We start from the raw sequence: 22,979 nt of genomic DNA on the forward strand, positions 1-22,979 counted from the left end.
AGGTGTTTAAATGTATACATTTAAACTTTTTTCATATTAAAATAACTAATTTAATATTATTTTCATCCAAAAGGAACTCGCATTAGTGTTTCAAAGAATTATATATATATATATTTACTTTCAAACATTTTCTTGTTTTGTACCAAAAAATATATGATCATCCTACTGCACAGTACACTTCAAGTTTTTGCCAACATAAATAAATAAATGAATAATTATTAAAATAAATAAATAAAATAAAATGTTTGGTCCAAAAGGTACTTACATAATTATTGTGTTTCTATTTTTTTTTTATTGGTCTTAATATTTTCAATGTGAAAACACTTTCTTGTTTTGTACCAAAGAACAATTGTTTGAATAATCATGATTTCAATTATTGCCAAAATAATCGTGATTATTTTTCGCATAACCGAGCAGCCCTCCAACCAACCATCATCATGCGACCATTGTTGAAAGCTTTCTAATCTCACATAATTATATATTCTCTTCTTTTTCCCCCCCATAATATAACATAATTCTATTACTTATTGTATATTAACAAGTTTATTTTTCATAATCCTTCACATGAAGACATCTGCAGCAGTGAAGGTCATTTTTCCGTTTCTTCAATATATCTTATTTTGACCAAACTTTCAAGAGCTTTCTCATCTATTAATCTCGTCCAAAAGATAAAAACTACAAATCACAATTGTGAGGTTTTGAAAGCAAAATCCTTTTTTTGTGAACAGTCCTTGCCCGGCGTTTATCACGTCTCTTCCGTCTTAGGCGAGTCACTAGAACGTCTCCTCTTCCTCTTGGTTTCATCTTCTGCTGGGGGGAAGCTCCGCCCCTGCCCCAGAACCTGCCTGACAGTCACGTTGATCCTGGAGCTGCGGATGTACCTGCAGCATACGGCCCAGTCTTCCGCCGACACCTGCTCCAAGATGGCGCCGCCCTGCGCGCCGCCTCGCTCGCTTTCCACGAGCGCCACCTCCTGGCGCGCCGGAACAACGCGAGGGACGGCGTGGTAAAGGAGGCGGCTCGGCCCCGACATGACCATGACGTCTCCGCTGTGCATGTACATGGCGGTAGGAGCGTCCCGCCTGTGAGTGCCACCCAGGAGGAAGATGGCCGACTGGCCAAAACTGATAAAGAAATATGTTTGTGTGTTAACACCGAATCGGTTCCTTTAATGGGAATTTGTCTCTGTTGGTACGAACAGTGCGGTAACAAGCAACTATGACAAACAAAGATGTAACACGTGTGACCGGCTAAAAGGTCATCAGGGGTCCCCCCAAAAATAAAAATAAAAATTGAGATATTTAGATACAGTGGAACCTCTACCTACAAACGTCTCTTCATACGAAATTTTCGAGTTACGAAACTCCTCAACGGGAAAATATTTGCCTCTTGTTACGAAAGAAATTTCTAACGGCCAACAAATTTGTGCAAAAATTCAAACAACTGGTGATTGATGAAGGCACAGTAAGTTTTGAATTACGACGAGACGGGCCTTTTTTTTTTTTTTTTTTTTAAAAAGATGCCTCGCCATACCGGAAGTTTCCATCAAGTTTCGGAATTTGTTTAAAAGAATCGCCCAGAAAAAGTGTTCACCAGTCGGGCGTTTGCTCACTAAGATGATGTTTGCCTTGGACATTTCCGAAGGATTGTTTAAATATTAAAAAAAAATAATAATAAAAAAATAAAAATAAAAAATCCATGGATCAGTTCTTTACAAAACGCCAGGCAAAAAAAAAAAAAAAAAAAAAAAAAAAAAAAAAATACTTCTGAGAGAGGAGAACATGAACCAGAGGGCAAAAAACGATGAGGACAGCAGTTAAAAAGGTAAATGAGCACAACTCTCATTTATTGTGCAATAATCTAATTGTAACATGCATTTGTTACATGTTTTGATGCATTTTTATGCTTTATAAAACATTTATGTCTGAAATTTGGGAGGCTCGGAACGGATTAGGGCATTTACATGGAAAATGCGTCTCTACTTACAAAGTTTTCTACTTAAAAACTTTCTTCCAGAACCAATTCATTTCGTAAGTAGAGGTACCACTACTCTATTCCTACATTTAAATCCCTTCAACTCCTTTTCTGCCACACGTTATAGCCAATTTGTTGCCAGCCAATTTCGAGCAATTTTCCACTCATCTTTCAAGGCAAACAGAATATTGTGTGCTATGACTACATAAACATGGTGGATACCATGTGAAAGATTTGATTCCATTCTCATTAGAAAAGAAAAAAAAAAAGTGATTCGGCTCTTTAGTAATCAACATTTGAAAATTGGTAGTTTCAGTGGCACCAAGAAAAAAAATAAGAAGCTCTTTTCTGCACAATAGTAACTAATACTAATATTTTTTTTGTTTAGTGACGCTCTGTGAATGATATTTAATGGGATAAACACTTTGATCATTCACGACATCCTTGAAAACGTTATATTTCCTAAGATGCGCCATGTTGTCATGACGTTTGATCCACGGGGTAACATTGAAAAGAGATGCAATTCTGCCATCTGCTGGCCACAGTTAGTGGGTGATTATCGTCGCTTTGAATGTGCAATAATGCAGAAAGTCCTTGTTGACTTTATTAGAAACAAAATGTGTTTTCATTTAACTCATTCACTGCCAATGACAACTATAGACGTCAAAATCCAAGCAAACAGCGAGTGTTAATTTTGAAAAAAAAAAAAGAAAATTTAAAATTAAAATTTTAACTAAAAAAAATATATAAAAAAATAGTTTTATAGTCTTCTGACTAAATTTAATTAAAACCTTAGTCATAACTCAGTCACCTGATTGTATTTTAGTTTTAATCCAATTTTAGTAAAAAATAAAGAGCAATTTTAGTCGACTAAAAATGGCTTTTGGAGACCGAGACCCAGTATGTGGTCTCAGTAAGACCAAGACCGATCACAAAAACGATCACAAAAACGATCACAACTCCCGTGTTGTAGGGTAACAGGAATCCGTTCTACGCACGATGGTAGCACTTAGCAATGAAATTGTTGTCGTCGTTGTTATTCAGAACAACAATGATTAATAACTATGAATGAAAACAATGAATAACTAAAACTAAATTCAAATTTCTTGTCAAAATTTGCCCTGGCTGTTTGCTTGGATTTTTTACGTCTATAGTCGTCATTGGCAGTGAATGAGTTAACTATCCTCACATACCTGAAAGACAACAGCGGGCGGCTGTGATCCAATTCCGATTCGTCCACGTGGATCCCCAACGAGGAATCCGACCTGTAGTAGTTGAGGATTCCGGCCTCAGCAGTGAAGTCTGCGAAGCCGCAGGCGGTCGCAATTTGGGAAGATAGGAGGTGGAGCTCAGGTGGGAATGGAGTATAGTGGTTTGCAGAGTAAGTCTATGAAAAAGCAACAAGAAAAATTCCTCACGTGAAATGACTGTATATGAGTATTGCTTCAGTTATTGTTGAGTCAAAGAAATTTAAAAAAAAAAAAAAAAAAAAAAAGTGATTTCAAATAATCCACTTTAACACCTCGGGTTACCTTGCTATCCCAGTTGTAATGATATCCCAAGGTGACCCAGCGCAGCCTCTCCAGAAGAGTTCTGGGCTCTCTCTTTCCAACAGAAGCACAACTGGAAGAAAATTTTTTAATTAGTTGCTCAAAAACACAAGATTTGAAATTTTGAAAACAAGTCGCGATTAATCGCGAATTAATCACACATTTTATATCTATTTTAAATGTTCAATAAAATATATATTTTTTTCAAGTTAATAGTCTTGTTAATTAACATAAAAGTGGACACATATTTTTACCTAGTACAAATATGGTTGCATCTTTTAGATCATTGATAAACTTGTAGTTAAAAGAAGGAGCAAAATATTGAGGTCATTTTTTTCTGCCACTGGGTGGCGTTAGCATTTCATGTTGGATGTTGGTGAAAGGAACAGTACATTTTTCTTATTGAAAATAATAGCAAATTAATTAGAATATGAAGCAACTCATTGACTCATACTGTTTAGTTCATTGCAAATGGCTTCTTCACTGTAGCTTTAATGCTCCACTTTTAACATTGTGTATATTGGCTGCAGTGCAGTGCATTTCTAGAAAGTAATTCATATGTTGAAGTGTCTGTTGTGGTGGGACTGAATTCGCCAAGTACCAAATAAGGGCATAATCATCCGTTGAAAAAATATATTAAAAAATACGTTAGACGGGCTTAATTTTTTATTTTTTTAAATGTGCTCATTTTGACACCCCTAATATTTATTAATTACGGGACATTAGTTAATAGTTCGATTAAGATGTATTTACATTTTTTTAAGGGACATGGTAAATTTTCTCTGTGTTATTATTTGGGTCTCACAAAGGAGGTATTTATTTTTTCTTGACATATAAATAAAAATTAACCTTCTGGGCTAAACTAAAAGGTTCATCTTGAATAAGGTCTATTTTCAGACACCTCTGGTTTGATTTTTGGTATGCAGAGATAGTCAGGTACACTTGCCTCACCTGAGATTGGTTACGCTCTTGGCCCAGATGTCCTGGGTGTCAGCGGGAGACATGTGCATGTCGAGGTTGCAGACGTTTGGCTTCTGAGGGTAAGACTTCAAACACTGTCGAATCCAGAACGGTTGTGAGCCGCGAAGGAATGGGTTCGTGATGAAAATGAACCCTGGAAAAAAACACGATGTAAGGATAAACAAAAATAAAGGTCGTTTACGTAGAAATTGTACCTTGGCCTTAGGATTGTCATATTAGTGGTTCAGTTCACCTGGGTAGCCCTGCAAGTTGAAGGCTCTCCAGCCTTTGACAGGATGTAATCCAACGTTGGCAGCGTCATCATCACTCACAGCAGCTGGATTTAGTTTCACTGGAACTATCTGCCACATATACACACAGAATTCAGTCTATTGTTGTTTTTTAAACAAATATCAGGAATGACATTTACTATTGCAGGATGATAATGGTGTAAATTAATGTTTGATAAGACAAATGTAGCCTATTATTTTATTTTTATTAGAAAGTCTTGGTTAAAGTACAGTGGACACGTGCCTCGCGTGGAGAAAAACAACTTGTTTTTCGGATTTATATTTGCTTCACCTTATCAGTCGTCACACATTTAGAAAAATCAATAACATCGCTGAAATCCGGAGGAGGGTATCTGCGTTTGTAGAACTTAAATATTTTTTTAAAAGCATCCTCTCCGGTCTCCACCACAGACGCCGCCATTTTGGCCATGTTTTTAGTTCTACTCCTGCGTCACGTGTCAGTGCAAGACTGCCACCAGCTGGTCGGGAGGTGCTATGATTCAGGACTCACGCGCATGTGTCATAAAGATTTTATCAACAGCCTAGATTTAGAATAATGATAATCGTACAAATTAAAAAAAAGTCTTAATCGTATTTTCTAAATCTTTAATTTTTAACATAAACAAATAATAATAATTAAAAAAATAATTAAAAAACAAAACGAACAAACGACAAAAAACAGTTAGCCGGAAGTCACACAATGACAATCGCTTCCTGGGTCAAAGACGTATCAGGGCAAAACATGGCGGCGTCGGCAAAGAAGGTGTTTGAGGTGTTTGTGGCAAAAGTTCCATGGACAGTTGCTAGCAGTAAGGTTTTTTTTTTTTTTTATCTCTATGTTAAATATATGATTTATTGTATGTGCCAGTTAAAAGTGTCAGTTCGTTAAATGTTTATTTGATCATCGCCTTGTGTCTATCAGGCAGTCACCTCTACTAGCTACCATGATCTGATCTACTTGACTTTTTTTTTTTTTTTGAATTATGTCTACTATGCCTAACAATACACGCTTTTAAATAGGAAATTAGTTAAGTTTCGCAGATGAGCCTTAAATTACGGCATTTAACAACATTGATTGATTGATTCGATCAATTCCGCGGGTTTATATTTTAAAACCTTCGTCCTTACTAAGAATTTAATTACTCTGTAATTGAATTATAATGTATTTGTATATTAAGTAGTTATATTAATGAAATAATACACGTCTTATTTTAGTTTCACTCCTTACAAAACAGTAAAAATTTGGAGATTTTTTTTGCATGCTGCTTGTTTTGAACATGAAAAAAGCGCCATCTGGTGGACAAATTAAAAAATTGAAAGCCAAGAGTCCGTTAACCGCAAAACTGCCTTTTTTTTCAGTACGTTTGAAAGTGGCATTTTGTCACAAGAAACGTCAATTTTCATTTACTTTTGCACTTGAGGCTAAGAAAGAACAGAGAATCATAAAATGTATGTTGTTGACTTGTCTTGCAGGGGAGGTGAGGGAGTATTTTGGACAGTTCGGGCAAGTTAAAAGGTGTACACTCCCATTTGTAAGTATCCCCCATAGACAAATAATCTCAAGAACACATCTTTTAGATTCATGATTTGTTCTACATGATCTCCTGCTCTGTAACAGGATAAAAAAACTGGCTTCCACAAAGGATTCTGTTGGGTGGGATTCAGCACAGAGGAGGGACTGAATAACACACTGCAGAAAGAGCCACACTTCCTGGAGGGAGCCCAGGTAAAGTGCATCATACAGGCTGGCTTTCGACCAAGATGGTATACATTTATATCGTCTGTTTATTACAGTTAACCATTAAACGCAAATGCAAAAACTCATAGTGGACTATAAACAATCATTTTAAACTTCGGCTGCCACAGTAATCAATCTTACTTGTAAAAATAATATTGACGTGGCAAACTTGATGTATTTTCAGCTTCATGTTCAGCACAACCGGCGGCCATTTACTGAAGGGAAAACGAACAAAGATGAAAATGACTGACGATCCGAACGTGTCCCGGCGGCCACCTGGAAAAGTTCATTCGTTTTTATGTGTTAACATCTGTTCATACTGACTCTTATCTCTAAATTTAATGGTGAAAATTGTTTATTGGAACCATTCTGTCATGTCAATACAATTTACTGTATTTTGCTTCCGGTTTACAGCAATAAAAAAATGAAAATGATTAAAGCCCAGTTTGGTGTCTGTTGTGGTTTTCTGGGTGTTCTCAGTTGCCCGTACATAGCCAGGGATTTATTTTTGCTTCAATGAGTCAATAACAAATATTAAAAAATAAATAAAAATAAAAAAACTGCCGAGGAACAAAGACTTTCTGTAAATCTTTATTTGGGCTGCAACGTGTACAGATCATTTCACCAGTTAAGATATCTTGCAGAGGTACTTGTGTTCATGTTACTTCCAAAGTAAAGTATTTGTTGAATACACTGAGATGAAATATGGCGGCTCTGTAAACAGAATCACAATGGCCCACATTACATAAAAACAAAAAACATTAAATATCTATCAAGAAAAGAAAACTTGTTTTGTATCACTGTGTAGAATTAAAGCAAAAAATATTTACAAGTCCTTCGAATTCAAACATTGCTACTCGTGTTGTGATCTATACTGAAACAACTCACATCTGCATGTTCTCACAGTATAAACGCGTCGTTAACGACACGGCATTAAAGCTTAAAACGGAGAAATTGAGGCGTAAAGGGGGATGTCGAAAAAGTTCACAAGCGCAACGCTGATTTGCGGAATAAACAGGAAAAATAAATCGCGTGAGGCGTTCTTTCTAAAATGACATCAAATCCGCTATGGATTCCGTTTCGTAAGGAATTAAAAACAAGTCAAACGCTAGGTATCTATTCAAAATTCCAGACTGTACAAAAAAAAACATCTGTATTGCAGGTTTATGGAAGAATACTTGTGGGTCCTGAGATAGAAGAAAGAAGTTATAGTTGCAATGTACAGCTTATTTTAAATCCCATCATTCACAAGGAAGGGCTACTTTCTTTACAATTATTTTTAAAAAAAATTAAAAAAATACTAATTGGAGCTAAAAAAAAATAAAATCAAATCCCAAACACACAAGTGGTTTTGTTTTTGTTTACCTGAAGTATAAAAACAAATGCGTATTTACAAAAATGTACATCCTGCAAAGACTTTCCTTGCAGAGACATCATTTTAGCATCAAATTGCAAAATATTACATTTTCTTCATTCTTTTGCAAACAGTTCATGATGCCATCAAAAGTCCTTATCGGTTCCTTTGGAAAAACCTGCCTTGAAATGTACTGAAGCGCCAAAAAAAAAATAAATAAAAAAAATACACAATCAAGATGTTTTTGTTTTTCCGTTTAAAATGAGCACAAAAAAAAAATAAAATACACAATCAAGATGTTTTTGTTTTTCCGTTTAAAATGAGCACAAAAAAAAAAAAAAAACACAATCAAGATGTTTTTGTTTTTCCGTTTAAAATGAGCACAAAAAAAACAAAAAAAAACAAAAAAACAAGATGTTTTTGTTTTTCCGTTTAAAATGAGCACACAAAAAAAAAAATACACAATCAAGATGTTTTTGTTTTTCCGTTTAAAATGAGCACACACACACACAAAAAAAAAAAGAGGTTTTTGGTGTGAAACGAACATTTGCGGCTGTAATACTGGCTTTCCAAAAAGTGTCCAAGCAACACCCGTCACCCCTCAGTAGACACGCGGGATGATCCGGTAGCGGACCGTTCGGCAGTATTCGTCCCAGGCCGAGCCGTACTTCCTCCTGCAGTCGCTCATGTCCCGAGAGTCCCGGTGCACCAGCAGGATGGTGAAGTAGATCATGTAGTACCACGGCAGCAGGTGACGGAAGCCTGCACGCGCGTCGGACAAAAAAAAATATGCGGTATGTGCTGGGGCAGGGTATTGCCGCCAAGCTCACGATACGTATCACGATACATATGTATCCCTATACTTGATCTTCAAGGCGATACGTATCCCAATATATTACATTAATTTTCTCACATTTGATAATAACAGTCATATGCGTACCTAAAGGATGAGTTTGTTATGCTGACTGACAAAAATATTTTTTGTTAGCAGCTCTTCTGGTTTACCACCTCAGCGGCATGCGTGGTCTAAATGTGCACGCACGGCAGAGCAAGGAGCAGTTTTCACAGACACACAGGGGAAAAAAATAACTCATTTACTCCCAAAAACGTATAAAAACGTTCTATTTTAAATATTGCCATGCTCCCAAAGATGTATTTATACGTTTTGGCTTTGATGCAGCCTCTGAACTGAAGAGAATGCTTGAAGCAATGGTAGTGATGACAAAAGCGGCCAGCAGATGGCAGCAGAGTATAAGAGATCAAAAAAGCTCTTTTTTCCCCCTAGTTTTAAACAGATTTGTAAATAATGATGAAACTTAACCATATTTTAATGCTAATTGATGCAAAATGGAAAAGGATAGAAATACTTTTTTTTTTCCTGATGAAAGAAGAGGCTCTAATCTTTCTTTAGGTAGATTCCATGTTTTTATAGCAATAAGACACAATATTCTATGGGCCGTGCAAAATGAGTCAAAATCCAGTAAAATAGCGAAAATGTCCTGGGAGTTAATAGGCATGAGCTGAAATGAGCAAAAATATCAAAGTATTAAAATTACAGCTCTAAAATGTGCTGATTTGAATTATTAAGGGAAATACACATTCCATTTCGTTTTTAAACAAAATATACGAAAATTGGTACATTAAGACACATTTGCCATGTTAAGTTTATCAGTAAATAAAAGTTGATATTCTTCTTTGCTCTCATTTTTCTTAGCAAGACACGGTGTTAATCACTGGTGAGCTATTTTGGCATTAATTGAAGGCAATTAACTTCAAAGATGCTGCTGGTTTTTATTTTTTTAGGTACAATGCAAGCTGCAAAGGCAAACGCGAGCAATATCGATTCTGACGCCTGCGTATCGATACGTGTATTGTAATGAGGCCCGCAACGATATATTGCCGTATCGCTTTTTTTTTTTTTTTTTAGCACACCCCTAGTATATACGTGGACGAATACAGTTTGCAGGTGTGTCGCCGATTTTCACCGGACAGCATCTGTGAAAGTGACTTACCGCAGGGTATCGACCAGGCCAGAGCCATGATGAGGTCTCCTAAGTAGTTGGGGTGACGAACGACCCCCCACCAACCAGACGCCAGCAGACTCTTTCCTGTTGCTGTGGGGATGGTCCTCATGTCTGTTTTTTAGGAAAGGAAAATAGCACATACTAAAAAAAATTCACCAATTTGCTCCCAATAATGTGTAAATACGTTTTTTTTTTTGTGTTTTAAGTGTCCCAAAGACGTATTTATACGTGTTTTTTTTTAAATAATGCTAGAGCATACAGAAGGCTTTGATGCAGCCTCTCAACTGCAAAGAACGGTTGCAGAAATGGTAGTTATTTCACAAACGGCCAGCAGGTGGCAGCAGAGCCAAGGAGATCAACCAGGGCCATGTTGAAAAAAATGCAGATATACGGTAGATTAGGAACCGTCAACACTTACGTGACAGTTTGGGGTCTGACGGGTTTCTTCTGAAGGCGTTTTTCTCAGAGTTGGATTTTCTGAAGATGTAGAAGCCAATAACTAAAAAAAAAAAAGGAATGTGATGAATTTGATTCCCGCAATACCAAACGAGTTGAGCTCTCCTCTCACATTTGAGCAGGACGATGGCGGCGACGGCTGGGAGGCTCAGTGCATTTGGGTGGCTAACCAGATAATAGGCCTGCAGGCTGTAGGTAAACGGCACCCACACCAGATCTCCAAAGGCCAACATGAAGCCAAAGCCATCATGCATCAAGTCCATGGTGGTCAAGATGGCCTCCTGAAATGTGAAGTTTTAGACAATCATTACATTCAACGAGGGGTGTAACGATAAGGGCAATATCGTGATATTAAAACAATATCGCCGTCGTCATGTTCACAATATTTAAAAGGAACACATCTGTTAATAAAAAGTCATGTTGATTTCCATTTGTGCAATTCTAGCACCCTCTAGTGGCTACTTTATTAGTGCAATTTAATTTTCATTAGTGATGTTTTGGCCTTCTATGTTTAAAATCTATGCTAATTGTCAGATGTAGGGGAAACTAATTTGCTTGTGAAGCGATCAATGTGTGCTAGCATTAGCAAGTAAGTGCCTCAATATTGTTATTAGAAATTGTAGGTGGTTTATATGCATTGCTGTTCTGTACAAAAGCACAATATTGTGCTTTTTTTTTTTTTAAATTAATTTATTTTTTTTTTTAAATCTCGCCAAACCCCCACAATATAGTGATAATTATCGTATCGTGACCTTCATATCGTGATGATAATAATAATAATAATAATAATAATAAAAAAAAGTTTCATTAATGCCCTGCGATTGGCTGGCAACCAGTCCGGGGTGTAGTACCCCCGCCTACTGCCCAGAGCCAGCTGAGATAGGCTCCAGCACCCCCGTGACCCTTGTGAGGAATAAGCGGTCGGTCCGACGGTCGGTCAGACGGTTGGATGGATGGATGGATGGAATTTATTAAGATCCATCAAGTCGTTTCCGAGATTTGAGCATTCCGAATGGGGTCAACCATTTTGGAACACCCTGTAATTAAAAAGTTCCATCAGCACGTCTTTTGTGTACCTCGTTCCAGAGGCCATCCGCAACGTAGAGCAGCTGGAAGACATTCACCAGAATCATCGCGTAGGATGGAGCGTCCAAGCCCTGCTGCTTCATCTCCGCCAGCGCGAAGGCAAAGTTGATCAAGCACTGAAAAACGCATCGGCGGCCATTAGGACACAATCGCGCACAAGTTTCGCAGGTGTGGATTCAAACGGAGATCAGCGACGGCCGCTCACCCAGCCGATTAGTCCCGGACGCATCTCGCAGAAGAATTTCAAATCAAAACTTTTAATGCGGGGATTGAGCTCATGCCCCTTGAAGAAGTCATAAATCACATTGCCTGGGAAACAGAACGAAGGAACGGAATGACGAAAGGCAGACCAATCATCGTGCAAGTTCGGATTCTTCTTTTGCCTCTTTACCGGAGCTTCCCCCGAGCGCGTGCCGCTCTGGCGGAACGTAGCGGGAGCGGACGTACAGGTAGACGCTGAGCAGGACGGAGATGAGGAAAGCGGCCGCAGCAAGTTGCAGGAAGTGGCTGTGGATGTAGGTGAGGTCGATTCCCTGATGGACGGCTGCTGCAACCACCGCGACGCTCGCTGCGATGGCAAAGAAACCTGAAGGGGGGGGAACAGAAAAACTGAAATTAAAGCATCGTTAACGGGCTCATTTCGGCACAAATATTTTGGGATGCACCCTGGCATGTGAGAGGGGCAACTTAGTGTCTCTGTTATCTCTTTTTTTTTTTTTTCAATGCACCCCGAGTTCATCGCGACATCAAGACCAGCAGAAGCTCACCGTTGGTTCTGTACTTCAGCCGCTCGCCAGACTTCAGTGGCAAGCCCTCGCTCAGCTGCAGAGAGCAGAAACAATAAAAAAAACAGAATTACAAACATCCACGCCTAGGGACAATTCGGAGCGCACAATTAACCTGCCATGCATGTTTTTGGAATGTGGGAGGAGACCGGAGAAGACCCACATGGGCACGGGGAGAACATGCAAACTCCACCCAGGAAGGCCGGAGCCTGGACTCGAACCCGAGTCCTCAGAACTGGGAGGCGAACATGCTAACCACTCAACCACCATGCCGCCCTCTTGTACTCTACAAATATGCCATATATATTTACAATATATATATATATATATATATATATATATATATATACATATACATATATATACATATACATATATATACATATATATATATACATATATATATATATATATATATATATATATATATATATATATATATATATATATATACTAAATACTAAAACTAAGAAAAAAAAAAGCATCTTCTAAAAAATAAAAATTAAGAAAACTGTTCTAAAAAACTAATTAAAACTAGCTGTATTAAAAAAAAAAAAAAAAAAAAAAAAAAAAAAAAAGTAAAAAAAGAAATCTAAATCTTCGTCTAAACCAGTGCTTCTCAATTATTTTCTGTCCTGCCCCACCTAGTAAGAAGAAAACATCTCGCCCCCCCCCCTGCACTTGGTGAATCGGTGAACGCGTCAGCTTTGAGCCGAGAAGTCGACGTGCGCCGAGATCTGCGTTTACTAACCTTTCCCACAGGCAGAATGTAGAGGAGGGCCTGGAACAAGATCCACAGGATGACCAAGCCCAGGGCCCGAGCGTCCCAAAACGACTCGAGGGGTGGCAGAGGCGGTGGGAAGTTGACTAAGCTGGGGTCCTCCAAGTTGACTTGAAGAATCACAAAAAGAACCCAGCATGGCAAGAAGAGCAGCCAGAAGTACACCCCTGCCAGATGATACGAGCGTCAGCGTTTGGAAAACCACCGTCAGCCCCCTTTTTTTACTCTAATTCGATTTTCAATTTTACCTTAATGAAGGACTTCAAATGCGTACATAAAAAAAAATTGTCATCGCATCCTGGAACCTACCAATCTTGCCCCCGAAGTCGAGTTGGGTGGAGACAGTCACGGCAGGACGCGGAGCCACTCTGGGATCCTTCAGTTGCGGTTTTGGCTCGCTATCGTCCTTCCTGCGGCGCAGATTGTAACGACTCTGGTTCTTCTCGGGCTCCGTCTTCGGAATAGAAAAAAACATCCTTAATTAAATATTCGGATTGAGTTGAACATTGCACATGGATACTGTATAAAAAGTATGTTTTTCTGGAAAGCTTGATTAGGCAATGTTGCTTGCGTATAGAATTTATAAAAAAATTAATAAATAAATAAAAAAAAAGGAGGCAGCTTGAACACACCTCCAATATCTTCCCATTGGTTGGCATGAATGTTTACATTAGGGTGTGTTTAACTCTTTGACCGCCAAAAACGTTTAATGACGTATTCTAAAATCCTAATGAATGCTGCCAAAAACGGTAATTCACGTTGCGCTGTGCGGCCTTGTCACTAAACAAAAAATATTAGTGTCAAAGTCACTGTTGTGCAAAAAATGTATCTTTTTCACAAAAAGTTTGTTTTTCTCTTAATATTTTTGCATCTTCGCTTATGTCACTCCAATGACCTCATTTCAAATGGCGATTACTAAAGAACTGAATAAGGTAGAAACATACTTAGTGCGTTCATTTTGAGTCAAAAGTTCCTTTAACCACTTTAACCACTATTTTTTTTAATTAATGACCACCCCTTACTTGGAGACCCGTACTAGGGATTATCCACTTGCAACACAGCAGACACAGCCATGTCAAAATTTAGCAGTAATAAATCTAAGAATAATTCATATATTTGTGGAAATTGTATTTTACAATTTTAAAAATGTGCAGAATTTCAAAAGTCACTTCATGTTAAAACTTAGAGTTCTTAATATGAAAAGAAAAATGCACTGAGCCGTCACGAATGTCTTACCAATGCAATTATGCCATCTAGTGGCAGAAATATGACCTCAACACTTTTTTTTTTTTAAATAGTACAGTACATCTTTTTTAACTAACTTAATTTAGTGAATTATTATGTACGGAGCCCATAAAGTATGGTGACATGGGAGGGAAAAAAAAAATTAAATATGTTTCCTCGTCCGGAAGAAAAATAATAATAATAATAAATAAATAAAAAAGTGATATGGAACATCCCTAGTGGTCACAATAGTGTATTTGCCAGAACACAAGGCGCCAATCATTAAACTGTCCAAAAGATTCAACTCACCTCATTGACTTTGTTTGCAGTGTTATTCTCCTCTTTGTTTTCATGTCTATTGTCCCGATTGTTCTCGGCAGCCATTGCGGGTTGCTGGTGTTAAACAATAAAGGGAGAGTATTGGAGACAGGGGACAAAAAAAATAAATAAATAAATGGAAGTGTGACAGCGTTGTGGTCAAAAACAGGACTCGAGAATGAAGAATGTGTTGCCAACTAAAAACTGAAATCGGAGAGGAAGAAGTCTTACCAGAGGACTGAGTCGGACTTCAACCATTTCCTTCAACTTTGCATCCCTGCGCGACGGCGGCGTGCCCTCTGCGATGGCCGCCGCCGCCGCCGTGCGCGAGGAAGAGCGCCTCGTGGTCCTCGCCGGGGAGCGGGAGCGGCCGCGGCGGCGGCCCGGCGATCGGGAGCGGGAGCGGGAGCGAGAGCGGGACCGCGGCTGGAAGCCAAAAGAATTCTGGAGGCAAACGGATTTGGGTTTTGAAATGAAATGCACGTTTTTGTCGAACGCACAAGTAAGTGTGGTTAAAACGGCCAACCAACTGACCCCAGCTCCAGGTGCCACTAACTAGGCCACGCCCCTTAAAGGCACACGGACACAAATGTGTCGCCTTAATTACAACAATTTTTTTTTTTTTTTAATTCAGAGGTTCAGACTTTAGTAAGGCTGGGATTTAAAAAAAAATCGAATAATTGATATCGATATCAAATCGATTTTCCTGTCTGAGCCTGATATCAATTCATAAAACCATGAATCCATTGTTTTCAAAAGAAAATTGAATTTTTACTCTTTTACTGCCACACGTTATATTAAAAAAAAAAAAAAAAAAGAAGAAGATATGACAAAGGCTTTGATCATTCACGAAAAGAGATACAATGCTGCCATCTGCTGGCCATAGTTAGTGGAGTGTTTTTGATTCCACAACACATTGACCAGGCAGCGCTGCACTTAAGAAAATAAAAAACATAGTTGATGTCATTTAACGTTTTTGGTGGGCAAAGAGTTAAAGGCCATTTTATTTTTTGTATTTTACTGATTTTTTTTTTTTCATTTACTGTTCACACGAATGTTAAAGTATTTTCTTACACTTATGAAAGACCTGAATTATTGCACTTTTGCCTCTGCAAAATTTAATATGGAATTTAATGTTTGTGGAGTTTTTAAATCATGTCTTTTATATTTAAGAAGAATTTATGCTCCATAATTAATCAATATCAGATTGAATGGAAGCGAATCAAATCAAATCGGAAAAATATGTAAATTGAATCGAACTTAACTCTTGTGAATCGAAATCGAATCGATTTAGGAAATTAGAATCGATACCCAGTCCAAGAATCGATTATTTGAATGTCACTTTTCCCCATGAATTTATAAGAAAATAGAATTTTAAAGGTTGATGTATGGAGGTAAATATCGTGCAAAAGTAAGTAAAAAAATAAAATAAAATAAATTTAAAAAATTAAAAAAAATTTAAAAAAAAAACATTAGTACACTTTTTTTTAAATTATTATTATTATTTTATTTAATACACAGGTACAAATCATGACTTTTACAGATACAAATTTATACTTTTTTCTACAGGTACAATTTATTTATTTATTTTTTTAATAAGTTACCATATTTACCTCCATACCGATGTTTTTTTGTTTTTTTGTCTTTCACCGTTTTCTTGACATTTACTGTTCACGTGAATTTAAAAGCATTTTCTTACATTTATTTATTACATTTATTCGCCCCTCGGTCGAAGTGGCACGTTTAGTCGGGCGCGTGATATTTACTTCCTTTGGAGATCGTTCCTATTAGGGCTGTGACATCACGTGCAAAAGGTCTATATAATATCACCAAAAAAAAAAAAAAAACCGGCATTGCAACAGCGGTGTGTACATTTTTGGTCCTACCTTCATGTCCTGCTCCTTGAGCTCAAGCTCAGTTCCATCCTTGTAGATGACCGTGTACAGCTGACTTTTGGCTTCAAAACCCAGCACCTCGACTTCATAGTACAGGTTGCTGCCGGGCCAGCGGCCCATCACCATGTCGCCTTTGTGGTACTTCACACTCGGCATCGTCTTACTACAGCAACAGGAAATATGAAAGAGAAAAAGGATGCCACGCATTTTTAATTAATGGCAGACAGGTCGGGACTGCGGGCAGGCCAGTCAATTACACGCATTCTTTTACTGTTGTAGGCTAGCGTATGCAGAATATGTGACTTGCTGAAATATATTGCTTGGATGGGAATTTTTTTCCACAAAGTTTTCATTTTATTTTGCCACCAAAACACGGGTGTACTTTTCAGCATTAACTCATTAGCTCCCAAAAACGTATAAATACGTCATATTTTAAATGTTTTAAGTGTCCCAAAGACGTACATATACGTTTTTGTTTGTTTTTTTTATGCCAGAGCATAGAGAAGGCTTTGATGCAGTCTCTCTACTGCAGAAAATGGTTGAGTGGCAGCAGAGTATAAGAGATCAACCAGGCCATGTTAAAACGAGCTGATTTCCCCACAGTTCCAAGCAGAAATGTGAAAAACAATTAAACTTAGCTATGTTCGATTGTTAATTGTTGCACAGCGGAAACAGAAAGGAATATGCTTTTTTTTTTCCCTGCTAAAAGAAGAGACTCTAATCTCTCTTTTGGTATATTTCGCGGGCCTTGAAAAATCAGTCAAAATCCAGGAAAACACTTAAGTGAAAATGGTTGGGAGTGAATGAGTTAATGGCACTAATAACATACTATAGAGAGTCCTTTCCCTTTTTGGATCAGATGTCAACTCATGACATCCATGTTTTCCAAAAACAACTTGAAATTGGGGCCCGACCGAAATACATTTTTTGAGGCCGATACCGATTTTTGGCAAAAAAAAAAAAAAAAAAACAACACGGTTTACCGATTAATCTGCCAATTATTTAAAAGTGGGATCATCCCTTCGCTTTTAGCATTAGCGCTAGCTTAGCGATGTTTTAAAAAAAACGAAGCATGTTTTGTATTTAAATTAGTGGATGTAATTCTTATCGGCGTGTGTTTGCTTAGTTTTACAGTTAAGTCCAAACGGCTAAAAGGACGCTTAGGGACAACAGAATAACATACGCTACACACTTGCTAGTCGCTAATGCTAACGCAAGCAAAATGGTGCATTCAGGGCACAGCTCAGCTTGTGAATGTCACATGACCAAACCTAGAAAAGAGGTGAGCTGTGATTGGTTACCTGAGCCCTTGTGATGTCATTTTCAGTCGACAGCAAGTTGCAAAATGTGTTTTTTTTTTAAAAGGTACTAATTGTACGTGAAAAATAATGAACATATCAAATTAATTATAGGCAAAATATGAACGTTTTATTGCTAAAATGGCTAAATAAGTGAAGTATCTCTTTAAACTTATTGTACTGTACCGTTTATTGGATTATGTTTTGGGACTTTTTTTTTTGTTTTAACTAAAGAAGACCAATTATTCACATTTTGTCATAAACAGCCTTGAATTGTGAGACATAGAAATGCACCTGCTCAGCTTATAGAGATGCGACTGCAGTAGCAACAAATTTATAATGGTAACCAAAAAAAATCCCACTACTGTATTGCACTCTATGCCAGTTGGGTACAATAAGGTGGGCCCAAGCAAGGTCAGCATTATGCATCATTAGTGACCGGGGAGGCTTCTGATGCAGAACTGCTGACAGGTCGTCCCTGCTCGGTTTAACCACAGCCATGTGTCATTCGGGGGAAGAAAAAAAAAAAAAAAAAAGAACGACTCCAGCCACTTCTGGCAAACAACGCTTTCACTCACACTGTCCATTTAACTAGCTGGTGTGGGGAAAAAAAAAATATAGTTCACAAATGACAGTTTCACCCTCAAACTTATTTCAATCATTTTCAGCGGGAAGGTTTTGAAATTCAAATAAGTCGTGTTTGAGGTTAAAAGTCCACTAGAAAGCAATGTAGCGGGTAATGCACAAACTCAAATTGAATTAGCAGCAGCGATAAAACACATTAAAAAAAAAATACAAAATAAAAAAGCTGATTTCACACAAATGTTTAGTGGCAGGTTGTTGGCTTACCAGGATTACTTAAGAGGCAGGCAGGCAAAAACAAACATGTAGAAAAACTAACCAAGCTTAAAATTGGAAGGACGGGACACGCCCAAAGTTACTCGCTGTGATCATACCACTGGCTTGTGTCCTGGTCCATATGGGATGCCAATGGTGGATTTGGAAAGTGCTTTCCCATCAGATGGCTCAGAGGCCTGTTTGTGTGTTGGGAGGTGCAGGGTGGGAGGTGTGGTGGGGGGGGGGCTTTAAAGAGTCACAGCCGCTGCTGAAAACACCAAGCTCCACCTGGTATGCCCCTTTGAAACGCAGCACGTGAATCAGATTGGGGGAAAAAAGTCCCACCACAGATCGGTCGCCACTACCATAACAACAACTCTTGTTTTTTCTGCACGACAGCTCTTTCTGTGATGTAGAAAATGCTTCCATTAGTATCCATTTGATTCCATCATATTCCAATTCCATCTTGTCCACTTGATTTCATCAATCAAGTTTTCTATTTCTTCAATTACGGGAAAAAAAATTCATCAACGCAGGAACACATTTCAAGTCCATCACGGCAGCATTACGAGTCAAATTGACGTCATTCTCATGCAATTCGTGACAAAATAACTAAAATATTTCAATAAACAAACAAACAAAAACACAAGGGTAGAGGATATTTTGCCATTTGTGTGTGTGTATATATATATATATATATATATATATATATATATATATATATTAGGGTGTGAATTGCCTAGTACCTGACGATTCGATTCGTATCAAGATTCACAGGTCACGATTCGATACCGATTAATCCCGATAAAAAAATGTATAAGTCGATTGCTGCAATTTTTTAAATTCAAATTTAGAAAATACTAATCACCAGTAAACTTGTACAGTATAAGATTTGGATGAAAATGTATTATTTATTTACCTGAAACTTCAGTCTTATACAGATGGTAATCTGTTTCATGTTAGAACGGCATTGAAATAAAATATTAATATTAATGTTCATTAATATAACATTCTTCCATGCTTAAGACGTTTTGTTGAATATTTTTCCATTAAAAATGGAAGTTTAAAAATCGATCCAGCCGCCTATTGAATCGATTCGAGAATTGCGCGATGCAATATAGGAAATATAGGAAATAGGAACGCAAACTTGGTAACGACTTGTTCTAAATAGTGGGTAATATGTATAGCGAGTAATAATTTTACAACAAAATAATCAAAATCGCTTTAGACGTTCTTATTGTACTACAAAAAAAAACACCGAACGGTTCTTTTAGGCATTCCATGTTTTCTTTTGTGTTACTTATTAGCCACTTGATACACCTTTAGCGGCACCAAAATGAACAAGAAACAGAAGAAAACGTCGGTCTCTTATTCATTTCCCCCTCCATGGTTGTTTCTTTAAAAAAAAAAACGACTAGTACCGCTCGCTGACAGAAGGGAGGGAAAACGTCATGCATTCAAAAACTCACACACACAAAAGCATTCTGCCGACCCATCCATTAGTGTAGCGAAAAAAACAAAACAACGTACCCGTGTGGGGCAGAAGCAAAACAAATAGCAAGTGGGTAGCTACTTCCGGGAGCGTTTAATTCTAAAATTACAACGTCTTCCTAATCTTGAGCTAATAGTCAGTGGCTAGTGCCCGCACCTGGTGTATGAACTTTGACACTTCTCAGTCGTGACGTTTTAACGTTGGAACAAAACAACTTATAACCAAAAAACAGCGCCATGAAAACTATCACGTACGAGTCTTTGTCGAAAAGATATTAAGCTTATAGTTTCGTTTTGGTTTCAGTAAAAGCAGCGGAACGAAGTCATGGCGCCAGGAAGTAGTCGGAGTCACTTAAACCGAAGAGCTAACCTCGGCTCAGAGCTAGCAAGCAGCTAAAACCAATAAAGTCCCACAAAAAGAAGCGGAAGCCATTTTATCTTACGCATCACAATCGTGCGTGGGAGACGGTTGCACTTACCGCTTGGTGCGATAAATCCAAATATGAGGAAAACGGGTTAAAAAAAAAAAAAAACTTCCCACAACAAAGTTCCGACCTAACAAATCAATCTTAATATTTAGAATTGCCAAGCCCGCTAACGTCTGACGTAGGCGTTGTATCTCCCGCCCTCTCGCTCAAAGCCACTGGTGAACCAGGAAGGGCGCGAAGGCGTCCGATTGGCCAGCTCCGCATCATTTCAAACGGTTCAGCATTGATCTCATTGGTTGTCACGAGATTTTAACTGCGTCGGGACGCGCGCGCACACAGACACGCAAATAAACGCGCTGCACTGACAGAATACTGTATTTAGTTTTATGGTTTGTGTAAAATAAGCTTGTTGGGCTGCAAGAAGCAATTTACAACAGTAATTTAGATAACGAGCAATCCTGAAATAGATGTTTTAAATGCTTAAATGCTTTTTTTTTTTCCAGTAATGGTTACATTACAGCTCAGGTTGTTTTCCTGTTTCAGTGCTAAAAAGTCAAAACAAAACGAAACGAACTGCAGATGCACAGGCAGACGTCATCAGTCTGTCGCGCCCTCAAGCGAGACACATTTTTACAGCCAATAAAATGCAGGATGCTTCCTTTCATACTTGCACGTGACATTCATTACTGTAGCAGGCTTGCATTGCAACAGTTGTATGAAATTTAACCTGGTCGTCCCAATAACTTTAAAATTATTAACAATTTGTGTTAGAATGTTTTTGAAACTTTATCGTAACTACTCATACTGTAAACGTTACCTGCATTTTATAAGGTTTGAATAGTGGCAACAGCATTAAAAACCTGCAGATTAGAATGTACAACTCAAACATACGCGGGATAGTTTCGAATGCTCGCGCTTCCACTTCCTGTTCTTCGGCTGAGGGCGAATGTCGGACGTTGCAATTCAAAATGACATTCTTCAAATACTGTAAGACATTTTATTTTAAATTGAATTGTTTGGTTGGAAAAGAGCAACATATTACCCTAGTTGACCTCCAATTTGTCCAGAGTTAGAGTTTTTATTTTTTTAAGAAAACTAACTGAAACTACATTTTATGTTTACAAAACTAACTAAAATAAAACTAACTATAATTATAGCAAAAATGTCCTTCATTTTAGTCTTTGGTAAATAATTTAACGCATGAGCCTTTGGGGATGATTTTAAATGTGATTTTTAGTAGATTTATTTTGATATAAACCGGAATAATGACGTCGTGCCCATGTTTTTTTTTGTTTTTTTTAAATACCTGTATTGCGCACAAAGTAATAATTCACATAAAAAACTAAAACTAATACTGAAACTAACTAAACTAAAACTAAGCATATATTGAAATACTATAATGATAAAAAACTAACAGAACCACCCTGAAAACTAATTAAAACGAACTAAATTAAAAAAAGCAAAACTCAAATAAAAAATAAAATGAAAAATTCCAAAACTATAATAACTCTACTGCCATATTACAAATAAATTGGTTTATATACTGTAGCATTTTTCTAAATATGTAAAAGCACGAATAAATTATTTGAACAATTTTTAGGACTAAACACAATTTCTCTTCCTAACATTATGTGGCCCTTGCGTCCTTCTGATTTTCTGTTCTGTGGCCCTCAAATGAAAAAGTTTGCACCCCCCTGATTTCGAGAGTCCGACAAATTTCACCATACAAAAGTGCAGCCGCAATAACGACAGACACACAAAGTCGCGACTTTTATGTCTTGTATTGCAATTTTATTGAACTTGCTCAAACAAAGCAAAAAAAAAAAAAATGTTAGCATGTAAGAAAAAGACTAATTAATTAAACATGAACACAGTATAGTACACAATGCGGATGTTATAAACGAAGACGTTCGGAAAGCCGCCCATTGAAACGTGCCGCGCCTTTCAAAAAAAAAAAAAAAAAAAAAAAAATTCTCGCAAATTCACAATTCCGTTCCCTCTCGTGACATAAACGAGTGAACCCGAGTCCCAATTCCAAATAATGAAGCAAAGAAAGCAAATGTGTTCAAGTGGCGTAAATTCTTTCAAAAATAAGTGTGCCGATCTCCCCCTTTTTGACGCTCATCTGATTGTACTTCATAGAAGAAAGAAAAGAAAAAGACTCAACTTGGTGGAAACGAGCAAGCAGATGTTTCCTGTTGAGGAACAGTACCAAGGTCATTGAGCTCTCCCTTCAACGGAACATATACACTATATATCATCTATAACATAAGCATATATTATGGACAAATATTATTACTAGTCATCTATTAAATGCAACTTCGGAACAAGGCACAAGCCGCACGGATTCAATCGATTGTAACAATGAGTGGATGATTGAAGATATGCTTCTGCGATTTCATCTCCCGACGTTGATGATTGAAAAAAAAAAAAATAAATAAGCAAGGCGACATCGTCGAGCACGATTTTTTGTTGAGTACTTTGGTGAGA

At 37.6% G+C, this 22,979-nt stretch overlaps 3 protein-coding genes across 5 annotated transcripts; 1 reads left to right on the forward strand and 2 right to left on the reverse strand.

Moving 5' to 3' along the window:
* Positions 1–236: 236 nt before the first annotated feature.
* Positions 237–5,253, reverse strand: alkbh1 (alkB homolog 1, histone H2A dioxygenase). Its single transcript, XM_077510497.1, has 6 exons — positions 5,067–5,253; positions 4,738–4,846; positions 4,476–4,638; positions 3,507–3,597; positions 3,168–3,361; positions 237–1,124 (listed from the first exon to the last, which is right to left on the reverse strand). The coding sequence occupies exons 1-6, from the start codon at positions 5,202–5,204 to the stop codon at positions 746–748; spliced, it is 1,074 nt and encodes a 357-aa protein (XP_077366623.1). The 5' UTR covers positions 5,205–5,253; the 3' UTR covers positions 237–745.
* Positions 5,254–5,449: 196 nt separating this feature from the next.
* Positions 5,450–6,956, forward strand: slirp (SRA stem-loop interacting RNA binding protein). Its single transcript, XM_077510499.1, has 4 exons — positions 5,450–5,583; positions 6,248–6,306; positions 6,393–6,500; positions 6,697–6,956. The coding sequence occupies exons 1-4, from the start codon at positions 5,475–5,477 to the stop codon at positions 6,760–6,762; spliced, it is 342 nt and encodes a 113-aa protein (XP_077366625.1). The 5' UTR covers positions 5,450–5,474; the 3' UTR covers positions 6,763–6,956.
* A 131-nt stretch (positions 6,957–7,087) lies between these two features.
* On the reverse strand, positions 7,088–20,688 carry lbr (lamin B receptor). 3 transcript variants are annotated; one of them, XM_077510489.1, is made up of 14 exons: positions 20,541–20,688; positions 16,427–16,598; positions 14,772–14,984; positions 14,532–14,615; positions 13,308–13,452; positions 12,969–13,165; positions 12,200–12,254; positions 11,824–12,018; positions 11,638–11,741; positions 11,423–11,548; positions 10,459–10,627; positions 10,309–10,389; positions 9,879–10,001; positions 7,088–8,628 (listed from the first exon to the last, which is right to left on the reverse strand). In XM_077510489.1, exons 2-14 carry the CDS (start codon positions 16,589–16,591, stop codon positions 8,468–8,470), a joined length of 1,818 nt encoding a protein of 605 aa, XP_077366615.1. In that variant the 5' UTR covers positions 16,592–16,598; positions 20,541–20,688; the 3' UTR covers positions 7,088–8,467. The 3 variants fall into 3 exon arrangements, with proteins under 3 accessions (XP_077366615.1, XP_077366617.1, XP_077366616.1); XM_077510491.1 differs by lacking the exon at positions 20,541–20,688 and adding an exon at positions 20,101–20,429; XM_077510490.1 differs by lacking the exon at positions 20,541–20,688 and adding an exon at positions 18,583–18,707.
* Between the last annotated feature and the right edge of the window lie 2,291 nt (positions 20,689–22,979).

This window comes from Festucalex cinctus, chromosome 21, assembly GCF_051991245.1.
Source record: "Festucalex cinctus isolate MCC-2025b chromosome 21, RoL_Fcin_1.0, whole genome shotgun sequence".
In the NCBI taxonomy this organism is placed as follows: Eukaryota; Metazoa; Chordata; class Actinopteri; order Syngnathiformes; family Syngnathidae; genus Festucalex; species Festucalex cinctus.